Genomic DNA, 24,057 nt, shown 5'->3' on the forward strand with positions numbered 1-24,057 from the left:
ATGGGGCAACTTGACAGCAGCAAGGAGCGGTGCAACAACAGGCTGAGTAAGTGCAGGATGACTGGTGAGTGTGCATTTGGCTGTTTAAAAGCCCGCTGGCTATGCCTGTATGGGAAGCTGGACATGGCTGATGACAATATTCCTATGCTCATAGCCGCGTGCTGTACGCGCCATAATATTTGTGAAGGGAAGGATGAAAGCTTCACTCAGGGCTGGACCGCAGAGATTCAGCGCCTGGAGGCTGAGTTTGAACAGCCAGAGACCAGGGCTATCAGAGGGGCATAGCATGGGGCCATAAGGATCAGGGATGCCTTGAGGCAGCAATTTGAGGCTGAAAACGACTAATATTTGTTGCTATGCTTGGGATTGCAGTGCTTGTAATGCTAGGAGGTGATTGGTGCACATGATGCAAGAAGGGGCCTTAACATAATTGTATGTTGCTTTGCAGTGCTCTTTTTGCTTTCACTCAATAGAATAAAGATTGATTTCAATCAAACACAATTCTTTTATTAAAAGACAACAACTGGAGGAGCGAGTCAAACAAAAAAATTCATCAGCAGGGAGGGAGATGGGGAATGGGAAGGTATCAAGAGGAGGAGGGGTCCCAGGATGGCTACAGATTTGTGTATGTTCAAGGATCATATACAACCTTCTCCTTTGGAGTACAGTGCAGTGGGTGCTGTACTTCAGCAGAGCCAGACTGCAGAGGGATGGGTGTTGAGTGCAGTGGGTAGTGGGAGTCCACACTGCTGGACTGTGAAGGAGGAGGAGTGGAATGGGTAGATAGTGGAGCCAGGAGGTTGATAACAGTGTGTTGGCAGTCTGGGGTGAGGGTGGGGGGCGCATGGGAAAGAGTTTTGTGACAGCGGCTGCAGGGGAAGGCGGGTGCAGAGCTGCTTGGTTTGAAGAGCTAGTATTGCCTGGAGCGTGTCCACTTGGCGCTCCATAACATTTAAGAGCTGCTCCATGGCTTCTTTCTGGTGTGCCGCATTCTCCTTTTGGTCCCTCTTCTCGCTGTCCCGCCACTCCTTCAAATCCTGTTCCTCAGCGGCAGAGTGCATCATAACCTCATGGAGAAAGTCCTCCTTAGTTCTTCGTGGCCGCTTTCTAATTCTGCGCAGCCATTCTGCCACCGATAAGGGAGGCTGGCCTCCCAAGGTCATCTCTGTGAAGTTTAAATGCAACATTTTACAGAAGCAGTATTGTTTGCAACACAAACAACACTGATTCAGTGCTTTAAAACACAGCCAGTACTCACACACCAGTCACTAACTGGCTGACCCCAGGCAAGCACACATGAGCCACAAGACCCCCAAAATGGTGAGTAGCTGCAGAGGCAGGGTGAATCACTTTTCCCAGACCCTGCTGTACATGGCTTTGGGGAGAGCTAGCACTGTAGGCGGGCGGGGGGGGCGGGGCGGGGCAGGGAGCTTGATAATCATTCCTGTCCCCACACTTTCCACAGGATGTGATCATTATGGAAGCTGTCTCGTTGCTGAGGGTGAGCAGGGAATCAAGGGAGGGTCATCTCCAAGCCTGTGGCTTCCGTCCTGGTGCCTATGCGGCTTGCCTCTGTGCAGCAATGGTCCCCCTGCCACAACAGCACAGTGGTGTGGGAAAGTTACTGTTAATGGGGCAAGAAACAAAGCAGCTCTGCCGAAGAACCTACAGCAGTGGATTGCCCAGTATCTCCACGAGTTTCCTGGAGATCTCTGAGGGAGATTCCCGTGAAGTGAGGGAGTCTATCAACAGCCTGTTCCACTGCTCAGACTAGGCATGTGGTGGGAGACAAGCCTGCTTTCTGCAACCCTCCTGCCCCCAACAAATCGCTTCAGCAATTCCCAAAATCAGATCCACTTACCAGGGGCCTCCTCTCCTGTTCGCGCTTCGCCAAGATCCGACAGCTTGTGACTGCTAGCATCCTCTGGGGTAGAGAAGAGCTCCTGACTGCATTCATCTCTGGCCTCTGAACCATCCTCTGCCTCTGGGTCCCCCCCTTCATCCAAGATTTCCTCCTCCTGGCTCAGTCTACTCTCAACTGGCACATGAGCCAACGAAGTATCCACAGGGGCCTTCACAGTGGAGGTGGGGTTGCCACCGACTATCGTGTCCAGCTCTTTGTAGAACTGGCAGCTCGTGGGCGCAGCACTGCAGCAGCGGTTTGCTTCCCACACCTTGTGTAGGCATTCTGCAGCTCCTTCACTTTGACCCTGCACTGCACTGTGTCCCAGTCATGGCCCTTTCTATCATACATTGTGAAATCTGTCCGTAGGTATCATAATTCCTATGGCTGGAGCGCAGCTGGGACTGCATAGCTTCCTCTCCCCAAATGCTGATGAGGTCCAGCAGCTCGGCATTGCTCAAAACAGGGGATCGCCTGTTGCGTGGAGCAGGCATGGCCACCTGGAAAGATGTGAAGAGACCACTGCACGCATCACCAAGCAAACAGGAAGGTGATTTTCAAATTTCCAAAGGAATTTACAGGGTGGGGATGATGATTGGTCACCTGAGGGCAGGGCAGAAGAGTTCAAACCGATGACCAGGGAGGCGAGAACAGGCATTGTGGGACACCTCCCGGAGGCCAATCACAGCGCTGTCATCGACCAGGGTGTCTACACTGGCACGGCAGCGCTGTAGCCCCGGCGCAGAAAGCTCAATGCCTCTCATCAGGGTGGATTTTTTACAGCGCTGCAACTGCACAGTTTCTGAGCACTAAGTGGCTTGGCAGCGTGTACACCTCGGGAGTTACAGCGCAGAAAGCTGCTTTACTGCGCGGAAATTTGCCAGTGTAGACAGGGTCTTTGTGGTAGTGCTCAGACATTCTACCTGTACAGGACAGAGGTTGATCGAATGTTTCTGGGAGATCTCAGGGCAGCAACACTTACACCTTCTTCTGAAGAGTGATGCAGCATGCATTCTTCCTGGGACTGATTGTGGGTTTACTGTTATCTTTGGGACAAAAAGCACTGCTGGATGCCTTGGCTAGCTCAACAGTCCAGTACTCCAGGGAATAATGGAGCTGTATTCTGGATGCTTCTTGCGTGAGTGTGATGGAAAGAAAGATATCCTATGCTCTCTTCCCTCCCATTGTACCCATGCAAGGGACACATGATTTAGCCTATAGATTTATATTATTTTCCAAGGTCAACACCAAGTAGGTGAAATGTGCAAATATAGGAGTGAATTATGCAGAACATCAGTTTAAAATGTTTTTGTGATATGGCAGAAATCTTATATACAGAGCAAGAGGCAAACTTCTTAAGACTCACAGCTCATCATCTCTGAGATCTCATCTACACCTCTTTGGACATGATCACACTATCTCCCATTGAAATCAAATGATGGGATCGTTAGGCTCACGCATTTCCAATGAGGGGAAATAGTTGAATAGTTTAAATTTTTTGTGAATATTTTCACAAATAAAAGAGAGGCATTCTCTGTTTGGGGGGGCTTGTGTTATTCATCATGTACAACTATATGAACAGCCGCACAGATTTGAGAAAATATTCACAAATCCCAAATGGTGCATGAAAAAATTCATACCTGAAAGTAAGTTTCCTTGATCTTACTCTATGAACTTCATACATATAATCAGAGAGAAGAAATAATACTTGTAACAGAGGTGACCAACCATACAGCAGAAACAACAAAGTCTGAATAGCACAAGTCATAAATAAACCATGAACCAAAAATCTATTCACCTAAACTATCTAGGAACCACTCATGAATAACAGATATATGTGATTGGGTCCACACTTGGAACCAATAATATCTATAACAAGCTGTTCACCCAGCTTTACTGGGAAGAGCCCCAAAGAAATGAGGGAGAGATGGAGTTCTGACGCAACAGCTCATGGCATCTCTTCATTTGGAGATAACCCCCAGCTTGGTTCTCTTCCCTCCCATCTTTGGGAGGCTCAACTGGTGTATCTGGCAAGCTCTTCTGATTGTTAAGTTTATAAGTAATTTACCTATGAGTCACCCACGGGATGATTAGTAGTTGGATTCAAAGAAAGTTTCTCTCAAAATCTTTTGGGAATAAAATAAATTGTTTGTGAATTGCAAACTTACTGGGCCATGTTCAGCACTATTAAAAGTGAGCACAACTCCACTGAATTTGAAGCATACACCAAGACTGAATCTGACCCTTCCACTCTAGTCCTTTTATAATTCATAATTCTTTCCATATACCAACTGAGTTGATGCAGCTCATCCAATCCATATTTTTAACCAGTCAACCAGCCTGAAAACAAAGCTTTATCCCCATTTGTCATGAGGTTTTAAAATTTCCATAGAAAACACAAAACTCTACAGGTAAAATAAAAGAATTCTTAAATAATAAAAACTATATGAGCAGGAATGGTGGGAAAAGTTAACCAAACATGAATGATGGGTGAGTCTTACAGTGTCCTGAGGTTCAGTTAAGATAAGTTTGGATAAACAAGATGTGAACAGACTGAGTATCCATTGCTGCAATGCTCATCCTGCCGCACCTGAACCACTCCTTACTGCACACTACACAAACGATTGCATCATGTCAGCTAGATCAGCTCTTCCCAGGAGGGATTACATCTTTTCATTTGTAAATTGAATTGAACCCCTATGAAGGCTCCCTCTCTTCCACCTTCTTTTGGGATCCAGCAGACTATGGCCCCATGACCTCTGTGGATGAGGTGGCCCTCTCCTGCCTCTGGTAATAAGTCTGTGCAAAGGGGGCCGTCAGATGGAATTTGGGTGACCTTCTCCCCTTCTTCTCCAGCAGATGATTTTGGGCCTGATTTTCCATTACTTTGTTCCTTGTGTAGTAATTTACACCCGTGCAAAGTGGGTGTAGAACACTACCAAATCAGAATTCTCCACCACACCAAGAGTAGCACTTTACACTCACTTTGTACAGAATCAGGTCTGTGTCTTCAGAAGGATGGATGGCCTCATATCCCCTACAACAGGTGTTAGTGGAAAAGCAGAGGTAGGCCTTCCTTCACCTTCTAGAAATGATTTCACAAAAATATTTAATCTGCAGTCAGAGGAGTTTATTTCTGATCGCCAAACATGCTGCTGCACAGATCACTGCTTACCTGTGACTTTTTCCATCTTGCTCCAGCACTGCTACTCCAGATGTCTACGGCTTGCATATTGTCCCCTTTTAGTGGCATGGCCCAGTAGCCTCTGTGCTAGGCACCATTGTAGCATTAGACTCCAAATGTATCTCCATTATGGCACTTCCTTGGTCCTTATGACCCAGAGTGCATTCTACTCTTCTAAAATCACAGAATAATTTGAAGCGCACAAGAATCTCACTTGAATGTAGGAGAAAAACCCCTATAACCTGACAAGCATAAGAGGGAAAACAAAAGCAAACATACTCAGACACATGAACCAAATTCTGGTCCCAAGCACTAAAACAGAGTAACTCTTCCTCCCCCACCAAATAGCTGCATATTCATGCTGAAAAAAAATGTTAGAGCATGTCCTATTCTGACCATCCTCAGCACCATGAACAGTCCTGCACATGGGTAATCTGCAGCCAGGAATATGCTATGTGAGAGGAGAGATCTGTGTGAAGTCATAGGGTAAAGCAGGTAGACTGTGCCCCCTGACCCTTAAGCCCTGCTTTCGAATGCTCTTCCTTTCTTCTGGTCACCAAAGGCTTGCAGGCGAGCCAGAAATGGGACAGGCAGTTTCCACTTTGTGATTCCCTTCCTGGCTGCAGCCTTTTGGGTATTTACGTACGCAGTCTAACTCAATTTGGCCTATACACTTGTGACCCACTAAATTTCATTCATTTCGGGACTCAAAGAGTTAAAGGTAATCCTGCTTGGTTTAAAGCAGTTTTCTAGAAATCTTTAGCAACCTGCTGCTAGTTATCACTATGAATATAATTTGTAATTAGCAACTTTCCTATTAATATTAAAGGCTGAAGGGCAGAGAGGAGCAATATCCCAGCTGTTCAATTAGTTCCCACAGTACCTGTCAAGTTATCGCTCTGGGAAAGCTTATCAGGAAATTGTTATTGCAGTCCAGTCTCTAGCAGCCGAAGCCAGTGCAGGCCTGGTGCAAAGTCCACCTGCAAAGGGATCTCCACCCTCCCTTCTGCCAGGGCAGCCAATGCAGATATAAAAGTGAGTGCAGTGTGAGGAGCAGGCGTAGGCAAGGTAGACTGAGTCAGTCAGTGGAGCCATTGGTGGAACTAAAGCTGCCGCCCATCAGGGGTCTTTCATGATAATAAGTTTTCCCTTGGGAGCAGCAAGTTCAGGAAATGCAATTTGCACCTCATGATGCTAGTCTTAGTGAAACTGAGTGAGTCAGCCTCTCAGAGCTTCATTTTTCAGCTTTGTTTCTTACTCCTCATTGTTCTGACTAAGATGAAAGTGACATAATTATCTAGTTATAGTAAAAACAATTGCATGCACTATACATCATCTAGGGTCACAGTCCTACTGACCTCATTGCCAAAACTCACATTGATTTCTAGAACTGTCAGATAAGTAAATAAATGAGTATATTATATGTACAAAAATTAAATGTTATCAAATAAACACATTGTGTTACTACCAAACAGTCAAAAGTGACCAATGATTTTGGGTGTCAGTTTTTGGGTGCTCAGCTTGAGACATCTTAAGGAGGTCAGATTTGCAGAAAGTGCTGAGTACCTACTGTCAAGAAATCAGGCTTTTAAAAGATGACTCAAATTGGGCACCCAAAAAAATCAAAACATTCAAAATCTCTAATCCCTTGAATTTTGGACCTAGATGTGTAACATATAAAAAACCCAAATACCCAGAAAAAGTATATTAATCATACAGTCCCAGATGTACAAGCACACTGAAGAACCGGATCATTAGTGTTAAAAAGCTATGGCCCTGAACCTAACAAACAAATGCACAAGTGCTGATGCCTGATTTTCGTTGGACTCCATGCAGGCAATTACCTGAATTGACACATATATTTGCAGAATCAGGATCTATCTTCAATTTATCCTCTCATTTGTTATTAGAAAACATTGATAAAATATTTTATTCATTATCAATAGGCAGAGGAATAGGAAATTTGCTTTTTTCATGCCTGTTTATAAATAATCTCCAACAAGTGATTAATAAAGTTTTGGGTAAAACTGTTTAAAATCTTCAGCTTCCATGTTTTAGTGACTGTTTCCTTCCATTGTGTTTTCCCTCTGAAATCATGGCTTGGTTATCAAGAGATGACTATTTGATTCTTGTTCTGGGATTCTCCTTGCTGCTTCTGGGAAAACCAAGGACCCGATCAGACCCCTTGACAGAATATGAAGGAAAGCTGAATTCTGCATTCTTGCAATCCTCATTTAATGAATTTTTTTTTAGAAACTCTAATATAGCAAAAAGAAAAGGAGTACTTGTGGCACGGCTGTTACTCTGAAACCTCTAATATAGCAGATTCTGATCTCACTTACACTGGTATAATTCCACTGATTTCAGTGGAATCACTCCTGATTTACACCATGAGAGAAGAATCAGGCACACTGTATATAGGATACCTTATTGTTGAGTTGCTGTTTCATACATGCCAAAATAAAGATAGATGTGTGCCAAATATCAAGGGTATATAACAGAAAAAATTAAAAAGGTAAATCCTTTATCACACTCTACACTATCTGTTGCTTTAATAATTGTGTTCATGCTAGTAAATGACAATGTATTGCCTGGGACAGTGGAGAGCAGAATTTGCCCCATGCACACAGAAAACAAGGTGCTGTTTTAAAAATTGATTGTTGCTTTCATTTCACTTTTCATTTGTCACTATGCAGAACAGCGCCACCTGGAGGGACAAAAAAGTCATCTCCATTACACCCTCATTCTTTTTGCTCCATGGGACAAATTATGTTTTTCTTTGTATTAGCTGCCATCTGGAGAGAAGTATGAAGCACAGTAATAGAGAGAAGGAAGCGCTGACAATAAGCAACCCACAATACAGGGCAAAAAAAAAATCTCAACATGGAAAAGATCAAAGGAAGAGCAGTGGCCAGAGGGCTAGAACTCTCCTCCCCTTTTTTCCTTTTTAAGAAAGCTTAAATTTTGCAGCAACTGCCAATCCCAGGATCTGCCATTGATGTTAGTTACGGCTTCTCATTACAAAGCCTGATAAGAAATTAAATGAAGAAATAAAACCTAGGGACTGGAAGGCCAGAGACAAAATGAACTGAATAGACAGGCTTCACCTCTGCATATATCCTCTTTAATATTTATAGAGAGTAGGGTAGGGTCCTTGACATTTAAATGGAACCTAGAAAGCTGCAGTTAATGCATTCAAAAGCAAAGGTGGACTGAAATCACCAACATCTGAGAACTCTGAACATGCTAATATTTGGGAAAACCCTTTCTATAAATTAACAAAAAGTGTTTGAATGACAGTGTTTGCTGTCATCCAAAGTGGTTTCTCAAGGATAAGAGCCATTTACCCTCTTTTGTCAACATTAAAAGTCACATCTGCACTTACTATTATTACAAAAAACACCAGAGATTACTCTAACTGAGTAATATTAGAGAAAGTGAAACAATTTCTCTATTCTTTTTTACTTTGTGCATTTGACAACAACTTTGTGTGTAGCCCATTTCAGTGTTCCCTGTACAGTCAGTCCATTTCTCCTTAAGCTTGTGTGAGTTTTGCACACAGCAAAGTACGAGAGAAAAACAATTTTTAAAAGTAAGACAATGTGATTGTAAAAACACAAAAAATAGTAAGTGGGACTCAGGAGCAGGAGAAGAATCTGAAACTATTTTTAATGTATCTTTTGAACTTGATGTTTCAAATTCATGCTGCTCCTGTAACTTAACTACAATTATCCAAATCCTACAGAGATTATTTTTTTTTAAAAAGCTTTCCTTCTATGAGTTCTGAAAACAAACCTGCCATGGAAAACACAGTAACATGGATCTAGAGAGGGGGGAAATGGTCTTGTTACTTCCATCCTATATAGATTTGGAAAATGGAAGTCAAGAAGTTATTTGTATATCTTGAAAAATTTCACCAGTACTGTATTTTAATAATTCCCAGTACTAATTATGGTCTCACTTAACCCTATAAATCATTACTTATGGAGGTGGTCAATAGGACTACTCAGCATTTAGTCTCATAGTGTGAAATGCAATGGAAAATTTTCAGATTGACATTTTAAAAATCAATTTGTCTAGAGATGAACTTGAAGCAAAATCACAGATTCAAATACCTCCAAACTTTGAAGAAACTTGGATCTGCATCTGGGTTTAAATGTCATGGCTGGTTCCATATTTCTATGATCTTGCATCTGAACTCCCAAGCTTCAAATCCAGATCAAAACTTTATAACTTGAGCCCATATCTAGTTTATTTAGGCCCCAATCCTGCAAATACCTGCGTGCATGCATGCTTAACACATGAGAGTATTCCCATTGAACTCAGTGGGAATACTCATGTGCCTAATGTTAAGCATGGTTAACCTTTTCATTTATCTTTATTTGCTGTCATGCGTTTTGTCCTATTTAAATATCTACATACAGAGAAATGTAATTACATATTTTACAAATACTGATATAATGAATGAATTATTTACTTCTGAAAGAATATAGTACTCCTTTAGGATAGTATATTACTTATATTGTATGAATTATATTTAAATATGTATACCTTTATCTTAATATTAGTGTAAATAATCATTTATTTAGCAGTGTAAATTTACACTATATTTTCTAAACATAGATTAAGACCCATTCCTTGTCTCAAAGAATTTTCAATCTATCTGGAGCCTTATTACTTGTAGAATTATATATCTGAAGAAAGAAAGAACTAGTTTTCTGTTATCAGAGAGTCACTTGTTGCTAGGCAGATTAGGGTGAAGATTTCCGACTGCAACATTTAAAGGGATACAGTCAGATTTTTAAAATAGTATCTAAATATATTAAAAATGTAATCTGTGTTAATAATAATATCTTAGTAAATGTGAAAGAATTTTAAATCTAACTAACTTTTGACTATTGATGCTGTTTGGTTACTTTCTAAACTTCATTCCAGCTGGACAATGAAAACAGACTAGCCAGCTTCATTTTGTCTAGTCTTGTTCCAGTCAATGTCACATTCACATTCCAGTCACTAGAACAATATTTTGGATTACATACACTCACAGGAAATATTTGGTTTCTTTATAAAATATTTGACAAGAAATAGCAATAGGAACAATAACAATAATATAGAAACATTTCTACTAATTACACAAAATAACTTAGGGTTGTTAGGAGTGTGAGCAGGATGTGAGCAGTGATGTTATAACTTTCTTACTTATGCCTCATTGTGTTTGCTGCTTGTTTACAAGCCAAAGCTTGAATTCAGGCCTTGCAGACAGAATCATTCTACATTTCAACAGATCAAAGACATTTGGGCATCATGGTACTCCCTGGATAACTAGGCAGAAAATATATAATAATACCCTTATGAGTCATGTCCTCAGATACTAAGTGATGGGCACACTATAAAAACCTATATAGATAGATATTTCTTGCATATTCAGGCATATTTCATATACATATACCCACAATAAGGACCATGATGCTCACATGAATACAGTCCATCACCTACAATGTTAGGGAATCCAGCTTAGGGTGACCAGATAGCAACTGTGAAAAAATGGGACAGGGGTGGGGGTAAGAGGTGCCTAAATAAGAAAAAGTCCCCCAAAATGGGACTGTCCCTATAAAAACGGGACATCTGGTCACCCTAATCCAGCTGTATCAAAGAACCTGGTCTTGATGGTCTGCATCAAGTTCCTCATCTGCAGGAGAAAATTTCACACAGTTAGCTATGTGCAGCATTGTGGAGTTCAAGAACTGAACCAGGTACCAGGACACAGAAGGCTGACATAAGCTGGCCAGCTACGGACACCAACTGAACCAGTTCAAAGCCAAAAAAGAGAAAGATGCCAATTGTCACAGATCTGGGTACCCTGCTGGCAGCCCACCAGACTGCTGTGAGGGGACCCAACCACTGGAGGATCCTCAGGTGTTTTACACCCAGGGGAGTCTGAACAGAATCTGGTCCTGCCTTGGAGTTCATAGAATATCAGGGTTGGAAGGGACCTCAGGAGGTCATCTAGTCCAACCCCCTGCTCAAAGCAGGACCAATCTCCAATTTTTGCCCCAGATCTCTAAGTGGCCCCCTCAAGGATTGAACTCACAACCCTGGGTTTAGCAGGCCAATGCTCAAACCACTGAGCTATCCCTCCCCCCTAGACCCTCTTGGGCTGCAAATCCTCTAGTTAGCTCTGTCATGTTCCTGTATGGGTATGAACTGGCTACAGTGCTTCCTTTTTAGTGAGGTACATAGCAGAAGTGTTCATCATAAGATACTGTAATGCTCTGCTAGGTTTTGGCTGAGGATACCTTAAATAAGGTTTTTACACACAATGCCACCTAGTGACTGAATAGTAATACTACAATTTAGCATTCCATTACAAGCACCCCTTCCTGAGATCCCAGGGCCCAGCTGCTTAGCTCCTGAATTTAGTGCTGACTCCTCAGACTCCCCTGTAGCTTAAGCACTCCTTTCCCAGAATCCCACCACAGGTCTGAACCTTCTGAGTTACAGTTTCACTCATGTGGTAGGCAGGGCTGGATTAACTGCTTGTGGGACTGGTGCCAAACATATTTGTGGGCCCCCATGGGGCAAGGTGCAGGGGAACGGGATGGTCAGTCTCCAGAGTGAAGGTTGGGCTGGGGACAATGAGGCACAGCGCGGTGGGAGCAGCCCTGCTCTGTGCAGTCGAGCAGGAGGGCAGGGCCGTCCTTACCCATACGCAATTACCTGGTGCCCTGCGCAGCTGTGTGCTGCTCGAGCCCCTGCTCCGCCTCTTCCCCATGGCCCCAGCCCCACCTCTTCCCGCCCCTGCTCCACACCCACTCCACTGAGGGCAGCAGCAGGGCCGGGCTTGCACTCACTGGCGGCAAGAAGTGCAGCGGCCCAGCCCCAGCCACGCCACCAGTGAGTGCAGGGGGGTGGTGCTGGTTCCGCCCTGTCCCCCAGGACAGCCCCTGTGCTCCCCTCTGTGGAGGCCCAGCCCTGTGCTGCCAGCATGCCCCTTCCCCTTGAGGGCAGGCACGCACCACACCACCCCCCTGCCCAATGCCCCACCCTTATGCCCAGCGCCCCGTTGCCGAGAGATCTCCGCCACAATCTCTATGCCCAGCCCCCACCCCTCCCAGAGACCTCCCCTGCTGGCCTCCCACCACAACTGCACAGCACCCTGCACACCACACCGCTCGCCCAGCACCCCCTGCCCATAGACCTCCCCACTGCCCACCACCTTCCTTACAGTCCCACCATCACAGTTGCACAGCACCCCAAATTCTTGAGGGGATTCTGCACCAAAAATTTTAAAATTCTGCACACAATATTTTAAAATTCTGCTAATTTTGTCAATAAATAAATGTGGCGGTTCCAACATGGCAGTGGGGAGCACAGGCCACTGGTTGCATGGAGGTGGGAGATCACCCTGCAGCCTCCCCTCACCCCACTCCGGGACAGGGACTTGGCAGTGAGGCTGCACGCGACCCTGACACAGTGCAAGGGCCAGGCCTGGCCCAGAAACACCCTGGGGCCCTGCCCCCCTGTGCCAGGCGCACCAGGTGTGGGTGATCAGGCTCAGCCCAGCCGCAGGATCCAAGTGCAGAGGGACTTAGTGTGGGGGGATCCAGGTGGGGGTAAGAGAGTTCTCTGTGGGGCAATCTGGGTGCAGGTGGCCCAGTGGGAGATCTGGATGCACAGAAGCTCATTGCGGGGTTCCAGGTGCAGGGGCAATGGGACTCTGCAAGGGATCCAGGTGAAGGTGTTTGGGGCTCAGCAGGGGGGGGTTAGGTGCAGGGGAGGTGGGGTTCATTTGGGTGGGGGTCCAGGTGCAGGTGTTTGGGGCTCAGTGGGGAGGGTGTCTGTGGGAGCTTATCGGGGTGGTACAGATGCAGGGGAGGTGGGGCTTGTCAGGGTGAGGGTTCGATGGGCCTGCTTAACAGGGGAGCCCCAGCTTCTGCCAAGGGGATGCTGTATGCTGGGCTCCAGCTTCCCCCATCCCCTTCTCTTCTCCATCCCATGCCCCTTCCCCACCGCCCCATCTCCTCCCCACCCCACATGGAGGCAAATGAACAAGAGAAGGCAAAATGCTGCACATACAAAATGGAATTTACACTTTGGTAAAGATAAAGGGATATGAAGATCCCTCAGTAACAAAAGAATTCAGAAGCTGTACAAACAGATTCCCACATCATTGCACCAACACCTTCTGAAGTCTGGGTGGACCACCTGGTGTTTGTGGCACTACCATCCCAGGCACAGGTCCAAAAGCACTAGCCCAAGCAAATGGAAACAGTAGGTACACTCCATAGCCATCAGAGAAAGGAAATGAAGAAAGACAGAAAAGAAAAGAAGTGTCCTGAGAGCCTTACATGCAGATTTTAATAGCAGTAGTGCAGTACTGAGAGTTACAATTGACTATGCCTGAAAAGCTGCAAGTATGTCATACTGAAGAAATGGATGGACTAGGTTTTCATTTGGAGCAATGCCCAGTGAATCTCAAGTGGCCTGTTAACACCGCCCCAGTCATAAGGGAGAAAGGAGGAAAAACGGCTGGGGATGAGGGGTTTAGATTCCCACATCATCACACCAACACCTTCTGGAAGTCTGGTCCCTTGAAATATGTGTTAACTACTTATGCTAAGCAATCTGTTCCATCATGTATTTTGCTGACACTCTGATTACATTTCTCAGACCTGAACAAAAGCTCAAAAGCTTGTCTCTTGTACCAACAGAAGTTGGTCCAATAAAAGATATTATCTCACAACACTGTATACAGAGTTTGGTTTTGACATTTATTAAATGTTACAATTAAAAAAATGTTTGTTTTAGATTAAGCTTCCCAATGGGTCCACAACACTTCACTAATGATCTACAAATGGTGGTACACAAGGATTGCTTTATTTCTCTCTCAAATTCAGCCACTTCTAGTGTGAAGTATGGTCACTGTAGAAGTTCAACAGCAACTCCACACAGTAGTTTTGAAATAAAAAATATTAATATAAGCAAGTGACACTGGAATGAACATTCAGATAGGCAGAAAATATCTACCAACACTGGAATTCAGCCAGAACAGCTAACATCTGGTGGTCTACAAATTATTCTCTTAGATCTCCAACAGCAAGTGGTGCAGGACCGGTGTTATTTATTTCATGCAAAAATGTTATTTTCAGCAGCACCAAGCCCCCTAGCATCAGGCTGGTACATTACTGCAGGATGACAGAGAGAACAGCACCGACTATGGAATAGAAACACCACTTCCTATAGCACCAAGATGCTCCTTGAAAACATCTTATCCAAGTACTGACCAAGCCCAGCTTCTAAGAGCTGATATGATAACTGCATAATGTGATTTAGCCACAAGCTGAATGTATCCATGATCATAGCTAAAATCTTATACAGCCTCTAGTTTTATGACATATGTAGTGAGAGTTCCATTGGGTACAGTGGGGTACGGTATACATCCCACACCATGCCCCTGGCCTACCCATTTTTCATACTCTCTGGCCTCATATATCATAAGCCCACAGCAGACAGGATCTTGGGAAGGAGAGGATGCAGATGAGCCCTTTTTCTGGGCAGGAAGAGGAGATCTTTGCTGTGGAGTCCCTTTCATGCATGAATCTGAGGAGCATGATTGGTGTCTCAGTTTCCATCCATTATGGTTTTGTTGTTACCATTTAATAAAAACAATCATATTTCATACATCATATTTCCTAAAGAACACAACATTCTGGCAATGGGAGATAGCAAAAACCAGCAAACCAAATTTACTAGCACTTAAGCCCTTCTACAGCACCACACCTGATCTATATGCAGAATATACAACATGGATAGAGGAATCCCTTCTGATCCTGAAACTTTGTCAGTGGACTAGATAAAGCAGAGGAGAGAATGAATGAGCAATATTACCACAGTCTACAAAGAGGCACAAAGGGGGATGGATATATCTGAAAAGACAAAGGCTACACTAAATGCTTATTTCAAACCACAAAGAAATACAATTTCAGGAGAGTACAAATTCAGACAGCTACTGCAAGTACCTGATGAATACTATGACTCATATGTAAATGCCTTAAGGGCTAAGCCCTGGTCCCACTGAAGTCATTGGAAATGTAACTGTGAATTTGGTATATCTGCATCAAGCATGATCCATGATCAAGTCATAGCATGCTCACAAAACACTAAGAAATCCTTACAACTGGTGGGTTTGACCCTAGAAAATGCAGTTATCATAGCACAACTATATGAGTCACCACAGGAGGGACCTGGTGTCTGCTAAGACAGTGGTTTTCAACTTGTGGTCCAGTGACTCCTGGAGGTCTGCAGACTATGTCTAAGATTTCCAAAGGGGTCTGCACCTCCATTAAAAATTTTGTAGGTGTCTGCAAATGAAAAAAGGTTGAAAGCCACTGTGCTAAGACTTTAGATGTGAGCATAACCAACTGCAGCCACACCTCAGACTGAACCAGTTTCAAACCAGGAAGTGAGGTTACAGCATGTGAAAAATGTATTTATGTTACTAATTCAGATAATAATTGTGCCTGCTATTGTTGTGAATTGACTACAGAAACGCCATATAGAAGTAGAGTAAGGAGTACCAATTGCCTCTTCTGTAGAAAAATGAAACATGTGGCTGGAGTTTGGGGAAAGAAAGCAAACAATCAGAAAAACACTGGACAGAAAAACACTGAAACAATCAATCTCAAAAGGCAGGGAATGGGAGTGCCCCACCTGTTCTGTAGAGTGACTCAGAATTGGATGAATGTTTATTTTATGTCTTCAAAAGTAAAATAATCTTTTACTATTAGTGAACAAAGGTTGCCAAGTGAAGTAAAAGAAATGTAGGCCCAGTCCTGTAATGAACTCCACAGAGGCACAGATGTCTTGCTCATGCAAAACTCACTGCAGAAATGGAATCTTAGTGTTAAATTTTTTAATAATCCAGAAACATCAGAATTAATTCCAAGCATTCAACTTGTTTTGTATAATGTGCAGGCAACACCAATTATGTTACTCAGGATACTGCAAAGAACAGATTAACTGGAAAAGACGTGTGTGATGACATGTATATGCTATTGATTGAAATATCATAACCTTATTAAACAGGAAATCTAGTTTTGATTTAACATATACTACAAAGGAGAGGCAAAGTGAATCAAGTACCAAGTCCAAGACACTCACTATTCAAAGCCCATAGAGCAGGGGTGGCCAACCTGTGGCTCCAGAGCCTCATGCGGCTCTTCAGAAGTGAACATGCGGCTCCTTGTCTAGGCACCGACTCCGGGGCTGGAGCTACAGGTGCCAACTTTCCAATGTCCCGGGGGGGGGGGGGGGGGGAGGCTCAGTGCTCAACTCCTGGCTCTGCCACAGGCCCTGCCCTCACTCCACCGCTTCCCACCCCCTCCCCTGAGCCTGTAGTGCCCTTGCTTCTCCCCCTCCCCCCCAGATCCTCCTGCACCCCAAGAAACAGCTGATCGGGAGGTGCAGGGAGGGAGGGGGAGGTGCTGATCAGCGGGGCTGCCGGTGGGTGGGAGGCACTGGGAGCAGGGTGGGGGAGCTGGTGGGGGGCTGCTGCTGTATTACTGTGGCTCTTTGGCAATGTACGTTGGTAAATTCTGGCTCCTTCTCAGGCTCAGGTTGGCCACCCCTGCCTTAGACTGTACTGGCACAAGGTTGTAACAGAGATTAAAGTCACGCCATTAAGCCCCAGTTTGTCACCCAGTCAATGTGTCACAATAGAAGTTGTGAACCAGGAAGTGGATAAAATGCTACATACAGGCATTAATGATGACATGTAGGAAAGAAAATGGATATTACATTTTCTGTTAGTGCCTGAAAAGCATATGTATGAGATCTGTGTGTGTAACAGGGCATCAGATCCTAAGACAGCTAACAGTGGCTAATTCACAGGTGTAGAAAAATAAATACATAAAAACTCAACATGTTTAAAAATAACAATTAAAAACAGTACGCTTAAAAGATTTGAAACCACCATGTTGTGCACACAGGTAGCCTATGCAACCTCTTAAAGATATTCCTGTTATCCTCTCATTTCCCTTTCCCTGCATTGTTTGTCATGCTTTTGTCTTGGCATGCCACGTCTTGTGAGCATTTTGGGGAATCTTTGTATGTGTTCATTCACTGCCTTTCACAATGGGATGATGATCCTGGTTGGGATCTGTGGGTGTGTGACTGCAATATAAACAATAACATTCATAATAATAATCATAGACACGCAAGACTTTTTTTGAGCCATCCTGATATTAGGTGCTTGAATCATATATAGAAATGCAAATTATTTTTGACTCTCTCTGTAGTGATTACAGGTGGGGCCTTTTAGCTCTATAACAAGAAATAAAAAGGATTTGAGTGCCTATATAAGGCAGAACAAACTAGGGGTTGGGATTGAAGGTCCTACAGGGAAAACTTTAAGAATATCTAATCCTAGGAAAAAGCTTTGGTTGATGATTATGTATTGTTATTTCTGTTATTTAAGTTAAGAATAAAGGCAGAAATAGGGGAGATTTGGACTTTAATCGTTGCAGATATAATTTTTTCAAAGTATGGTGGAAAGTCAACCTGCTTACAGTGTAATTGTAAGCAAGGTTAATAAGGTTGTTTGTTAGAGCAGAGGTTCTCACCCTTTTTCTTTCTGAGGCCCCCCTGTGATGCTCTGTACCTCAGTGGAACACCCAGCACCCCCATGCTCATCCTTATAAAATGGTTGTGTGGTATCCAATGCAAAGTTTGTCATGTCAGTTGTCTTTGGAAGGCTCATGATGCACTGAGCATTGTTGTTATAGTAAAGTTATAGTAATGTTATATGTTATAATTTCATGTATGTAGTTACGAGGCTGAAAATGTATCCTCATGGCTTAAAATAAGCCCAGGCAAAAACTCTCCAAGAGCAGAGAGGCAGTTCACACCTCATCAGGGCAGGTATGGGACAAACCCAGCCCAGCCTCACAGGAACAAAGGATGCTGGCCTAGGTAGCAACAAAGGATCTGTTGGACTCTCGAGTGAGTCACCCCGCTACGTTTGGCCAGTTTGGGACAGTGATGAGGTAATGCTCACCTGACTCTGAAGTGGCGGGGGGGGCAAAGCCAAGAGGGAAGAAAGAACATGATAAAAGGGAGAGACATTTGCCATGCTCTCTCTCTCTTCCACCTACATCTACAGACACCACACCAAGTGACTGAAGCGCTGATCAAAGGTGAGAACCTGGCTGAAGAGCAACCAGTCAGCCTGTGGTGAGAAGCATCTAAATTTGTAAGGGCACTGAAAGTGTTAAGATCATCTTAGAATGCATTTTGCTTTTATTTCATTTGACCAAATCTGACTTGTTATGATTTGACTTATAATCACTTAAAATTTATCTTTGTAGTTAATAAATCTGTTTGTTTATTCTACCTGAAGCAGTGCATTTGGTTTGAAGTGTGTCAGAGACTCCCCTTGGGATAACAAGCCTGGTACATATCAATTTATTTGTTAAATTGACGAACTCATATAAACTTGCAGTGTCCAGCAGGCATAACTGGACACTGCAAGATGGAGGTTCCTAGGGTTGTGTCTGGGACCAGAGATATTGGCTAGTGTCATTGGGTCACACAATTCAAGGAGCAGCTTACACACCAGAGGCTGTGCGTGAACTGCCCAGGAGTGGGGGTTCTCACAGCAAAGCAGGGTAAGGCTGGCTCCCAGAGTCAATGTTTGGAGTGACTTAGCAGATCACTGGTCCAGATAACACCAGAGGGGAATGTGACACCCCCAACATGCTATAAAAACTCCACAGCCCACCTGTGCCACAATAACTTGTTTTCTGCATATAAAAGCCAGGGCTGGCGGTAGGGGGTTGCAAGCAGAACAATTGCCTGGTCCTCCACGAAGCTACATTGCTCAGGCTTCAGTGCAGCCCTGGGTGGTGGGGCTCAGGGACCTGGGCTTCAGCCGGCTTTGGCTTTCTGCCCTGGGCCCCAACAAATCTAATGCTGACGCTGCTTGGAAGCCCCCCTAAAACCTGCTCGAGGCCCCCTAGGGGGCCCCAGGCCCCTGGTTGAGAACCACTGTGTTAGAGAACATCACCCTGTAACTATAAATTATAAAAAGAAAAGGAGTACTTGTGGCACCTTAGAGACTAACCAATTTATTTGAGCATGAGCTTTCGTGAGCTACAGCTCACTTCATCGGATGCATACCGTGGAAACTGCAGCAGACTTTATATATACACAGAGAATATGAAACAATACCCCCTCCCACCCCACTGTCCTGGGGTGGGAGGGGGTATTGTTTCATATTCTCTGTGTATATATAAAGTCTGCTGCAGTTTCCACGGTATGCATCCGATGAAGTGAGCTGTAGCTCACGAAAGCTCATGCTCAAATAAATTGGTTAGTCTCTAAGGTGCCACAAGTACTCCTTTTCTTTTTGCGAATACAGACTAACACGGCTGTTACTCTGAAACATATAAATTATAAGATACTCCACATTATATAAGGCTCAAAAGATTTTGCTGAGCTTAAGGCTAAATTTAATAAACATCTTTAACTGAATCCAGGAATATGATGACTTTGAAACTCCCTGTAGTTAGTACAGATCTTCCAAATTTCTTTTTGGTCTTTCTTATGCGCCTCAGGTTTACCAAAAAGCTATGTATCCAGTACTTTGCAGATGGCCTGGTACTGTTTGGAATACAGATGTTGTTGGTTTTGCTGCTAATGCAGAGGAGCTAGAAGGAGAAGGAGAAAATTTTTGATTGATTTCATAAGAGGATTAAAATTGGACAGAAATAAATATATTCAGACTCCTATTTCTCCTCAGATGGTGTTTAGACTGATCAAAAGAAATTGGAAACTGTTCTTAAGGCTCCAAGGCTAGAGAATATGTAATTAATGCCTTAAATTCTGGGAATTTGTGGCTTCCTTATGAAGTTTATTCCAAAGTATATAAACATTAGTCAGCAGAGCTGTTCTGAAATCAGGAAAGATATTGAGTAAGAGTGCAATTCTAAAAAAGAATCAGCTTCTTGGGCGCTAAGAAGTGCTTTAACCAAAGAACTGTGTGGAGCATAACTGGATTCACCAACATTTGTAGTAGCTGATGATAGCCTTGTAGATTTATGTGCAGTTCTGCTCTAAATACATAATAATGGATCAAAAAATCATTGGTATATGCAGTTACTTGCCAATAAGCACAAAACAGCCTTTGGCTCTGTGTGGGCTATAGAATATTTTCACATGTACCTCTAGGGACATACATTTATTCTAATAACTGATTCAATTTAGTTCTCAACTCCTTTTCCCATTTACATGGGGTCACAGGTGCCCATGGTTATTTGCCACTCCTTTTAATCCATAGCACGGGTGCACAGGTCTTGGAGTTCCAGTCCCTTCCTCTTCAAACTTCTCTTGACAGTGTCTTTCCATTGTATCCTCTATCCCCCATGTCCTTTCTTGCTGCCCAGTTCTTCCCATGCTGGTTGTTCTTCATGTATTTTCCACATGTCCAGCCCACCTCAAATGTGCACTCTCTGGACTATCTATCAGTGAGAATCCCAAGTTCATCTTCCCCCAACTTTTTCCATGCACACTGTCCACCCTCCTCTTGCCTGTCATTCTCCTCAATATATTATTTTCTACAACCTGTATCTCCTTTTCTTTCATCTCCATGAGAGCCACTGTTTCTAAACCATAGAGCAGGCAGGGAGAAACACACGTAGCATGCACTTTTCCTTTCAGTTTGTTACTTACTTGCCAGTCCCACAGTACTCCTGCCACTTTTTTCATTGCCATCCATGCACATTAGCTTCTCCTCTTCAATTAACCAGATCTCTCTCAGATGGCACTAAGTGTACTTCCCAAGTACAAATTCTTTCTTCTGATTCTGCTTCTCTCCTGAAACATCAATCAACAGCTTTTCTTCCACCTTTCCTACTTGCATAACTTCAGTTTTCTTTGTGTTTACCTTCAAAACTTGGCCTTCAAACACAGATGCCCACTCTGATACCATATTCACCACTTCCTCCTTACTGTCATCCAAAAGGGCCAAATTGTCAGCATACATTCGTTTTCTCTTTGTCTCCTCAGGCTTGGTTCTCCTACTAATTAACTTCATAAGTAGGAAGAAGAGAAGTGGATTTAGTACACTGCCTTGTCTCAATCCCACAATCATCTCAAAACTCAGAAATTCTATGTATTGTTACCACTTTACCTGTTGACCCTTGCTATAGCTCCTCTATCATCTCTACTTCTTGAAGTCCCCCTCCCATCCATTCCAATACTCCAAACACCAGCTCGGTGGAACCAAGCCATATGCTTTCTCAAGATCAATAGATGCTACATAGCAGTTACACCTTCCATTTATCATTCTTTCAAACTTCTGTCTCATTGCAAATGTGTGTCAAGTAGTGTGTCAACACTACTCCTTCCCTTCCTAAAGCCACGTTCTAATGACTGATCATAACCGTATAATTCACATGCTAAAACCTAACAAATCTATTCTGATTCTACATAGAATCCACTGCCAAGGATGGAAAATTCCACGATATGATTTTACCATTGAACACATTAGAGGAGAAAGTAATGTGGCTGATGTTTTGTCACATCTTCCTCCTCTAGAACCTGCATCTGATCAGCCAGCAAAAGACTATGCGTGTTAGTTTTTATATGCATTGCAGATATGGAGGCATCAGAAAGAATGGCACACAAAAGACCCAATGACTTGAGCAAGTTTCCCAGCTTTCCCCAGTTGTGTGGAGCTGAGAGCAGGACCACAAAGGTGGCAGTTGCAGCTCCCTGATTTCAAGGCCAATTGTACTTACCTAGCCACCTGCCAGTTGGGGATCACAATAATAGCAGAAGCACTCCGGCCATACCCCCTCCCACTTCCAGGAGACACTGAGGGCAACTGGGTTCTTTCAGCTCTATGCAACTGGGGTCTCCCTCACTCTGGGGAAATTCCCAACATGGGAAATAGGACTGTTTTCTGACCTATTTGCATTGCCACGGCAGCTAAAAGGGGCCAGACTGCAACTCAGAATCTGACCTATTATCTCTGTTCTTTGACATTTACTCAGTGAGCCACAGCTGTACACTACCAACATCTCCTGTCTCTGGAGAGGAAGGAATATAAAGATTACTCATCTGCTGTACATGTTTCCTTCTGCAGTATTCTCTGGATTACTCCTCTCCTGTTCCATTTTTCTTTCCTCTTTATTTGTATCTTCTTTTCACCACAATGAGCTGCCTCCCCTCCCCTCTGGGTTTTATATTTAGCTAAAAACCAATTAAAAAAAAACCCCACAGGAATTGTCACACTGGATTAGACCTAAGGTTCATCTAGTTCAGTATCCTATCTACAACAGTGACAGTATCAGAACCCTGTGTAAGAACCCTGCAACTTCTAGAGGAAGCCATACCGCTCAGCATATCTATATCTATATATATTGCTCAGCCATAATCTGCCCCAATATTAGGTTTCATTCTGATCTCTAATCATTAGAGACTGGGTTATATTCTGAAGCAGAAAGTTTAATATCCTCAATAAAATTTGTGTTATCATGAACTATTATAACTCTAGATAACTCTATTATAACTCTATAACTCACAGAACAACTGACAGTCAGCAGAGGGGTCAAGGCCCACTTGGATATAAAGGTGACATTGCTCTCCACAGGCCTCTCTTTGTGCGAACATTGTTGAAGAGGTATGGGTAAGCTTTCCCTGCTGGCTGCTCTTGCTGAACCTATTTTGTAAATAAAGGGAAGACTTCCCTTTCCTAGATTGCCAATCGGGTAGGTTTCACAAGCACTACATCCACTTAAAATTTTTTTAGATAATAAATATTAATTTGAACCCGAGGAAAACAAATACAATTAAAATAAACAGCTCACATCATTTTTTTATCTTATACTGCAACATTTCAATGCCTTACTTGGCCAATTAACATTGCAAGACCATGGCCATCCTGACGAACGTTGACCTGGCCTCAGTTATTCATGCCTTCATCACCTCTCGGCTGGATTACAGCCATACAATAGACCCGGGCATGAAAACTTCTGCTCTTAGGAAACTCCAACTGGTACAGAATGCTGAAGCACATCTTAGTAACGCTGGCTACCACAAACTTCAGACCTGTCATCTTCTCTCTGTGCTGGCTTCCCATAGACTACTGAATCAAGTTCAAGATCTCAGTCCTTATCTTCAAGGCATTCCAGGGCCTAGGCCCAACATATCTAAAAGACCGCATAAGGCTCCAGGATAAAGACCCTGGCTGACAACTTCACTCCTCTAGCACAACGGAACTTTCTACAATAAGGTTTCAGAGTAACAGCTGTGTTAGTCTGTATTCGCAAAAAGAAAAGGAGTACTTGTGGCACCTTAGAGACTAACCAATTTATTTGAGCATGAGCTTTCGTGAGCTACAGCTCACTTCATCGGTTAGTCTGTATTCGCAGTTAGTCTCTAAGGTGCCACAAATACTCCTTTTCTTTCTACAATAAGGGTAAAGCTTGTCTGGCCAGAAGATCAGGGGCCAACCCAAGACTGTAGAAGGAAATCCCAAATGAACTAAGGACCATTGCAAACCTCATCATCTTCTGTTGTAAGTGCCATGCACATTTCTTTGACCTTGCCTTACCTAACAGAAACATCTAGCAATATATATGAAAATAAAATGATTCCAAACCAAAACACTCTACTGCACGCCCTTCTCCCCTGATCCAGAGGATGAGAGAACAAACAGGTGACAGATGTTAGTCCCCTTGTTTAATGCACTGCTGGAAAATACTCAACTACTACCGTGAGGAGCATGTTATCAGAACCTATAGAACAGAATAACATGACAGTATCCTCCTTGGTAAATTCACTCTCAAGAATGCCTCATTAAATGCCACATTTGGACAGCTGGACAGGTGAGACTCTGTGTGGTGCTTTGAAAACTCAGGGGTACATTTAACTCATTTTCCTGATGAAGGAATATTTTTCAGCACACTGC

The 24,057-nt window shown here is 43.5% G+C and overlaps 1 protein-coding gene across 1 annotated transcript; it reads right to left on the reverse strand.

Annotated features, from left to right (window-relative positions):
• Window positions 1-560: 560 nt before the first annotated feature.
• LOC311525784 (uncharacterized protein) lies at window positions 561-21,126 on the reverse strand (the record flags this gene model as incomplete). The annotated part of the gene is made up of 4 exons (XM_084638121.1): window positions 561-1,165; window positions 1,862-2,220; window positions 19,728-19,792; window positions 20,929-21,126. 4 exons carry the CDS (start codon window positions 21,124-21,126, stop codon window positions 687-689), a joined length of 1,101 nt encoding a protein of 366 aa, XP_084494247.1. The 3' UTR covers window positions 561-686.
• Between the last annotated feature and the right edge of the window lie 2,931 nt (window positions 21,127-24,057).

This window comes from Lepidochelys olivacea, assembly GCF_965140295.1.
Source record: "Lepidochelys olivacea isolate rLepOli2 genome assembly, chromosome: 9".
Lineage (NCBI taxonomy): Eukaryota > Metazoa > Chordata > Testudines > Cheloniidae > Lepidochelys > Lepidochelys olivacea.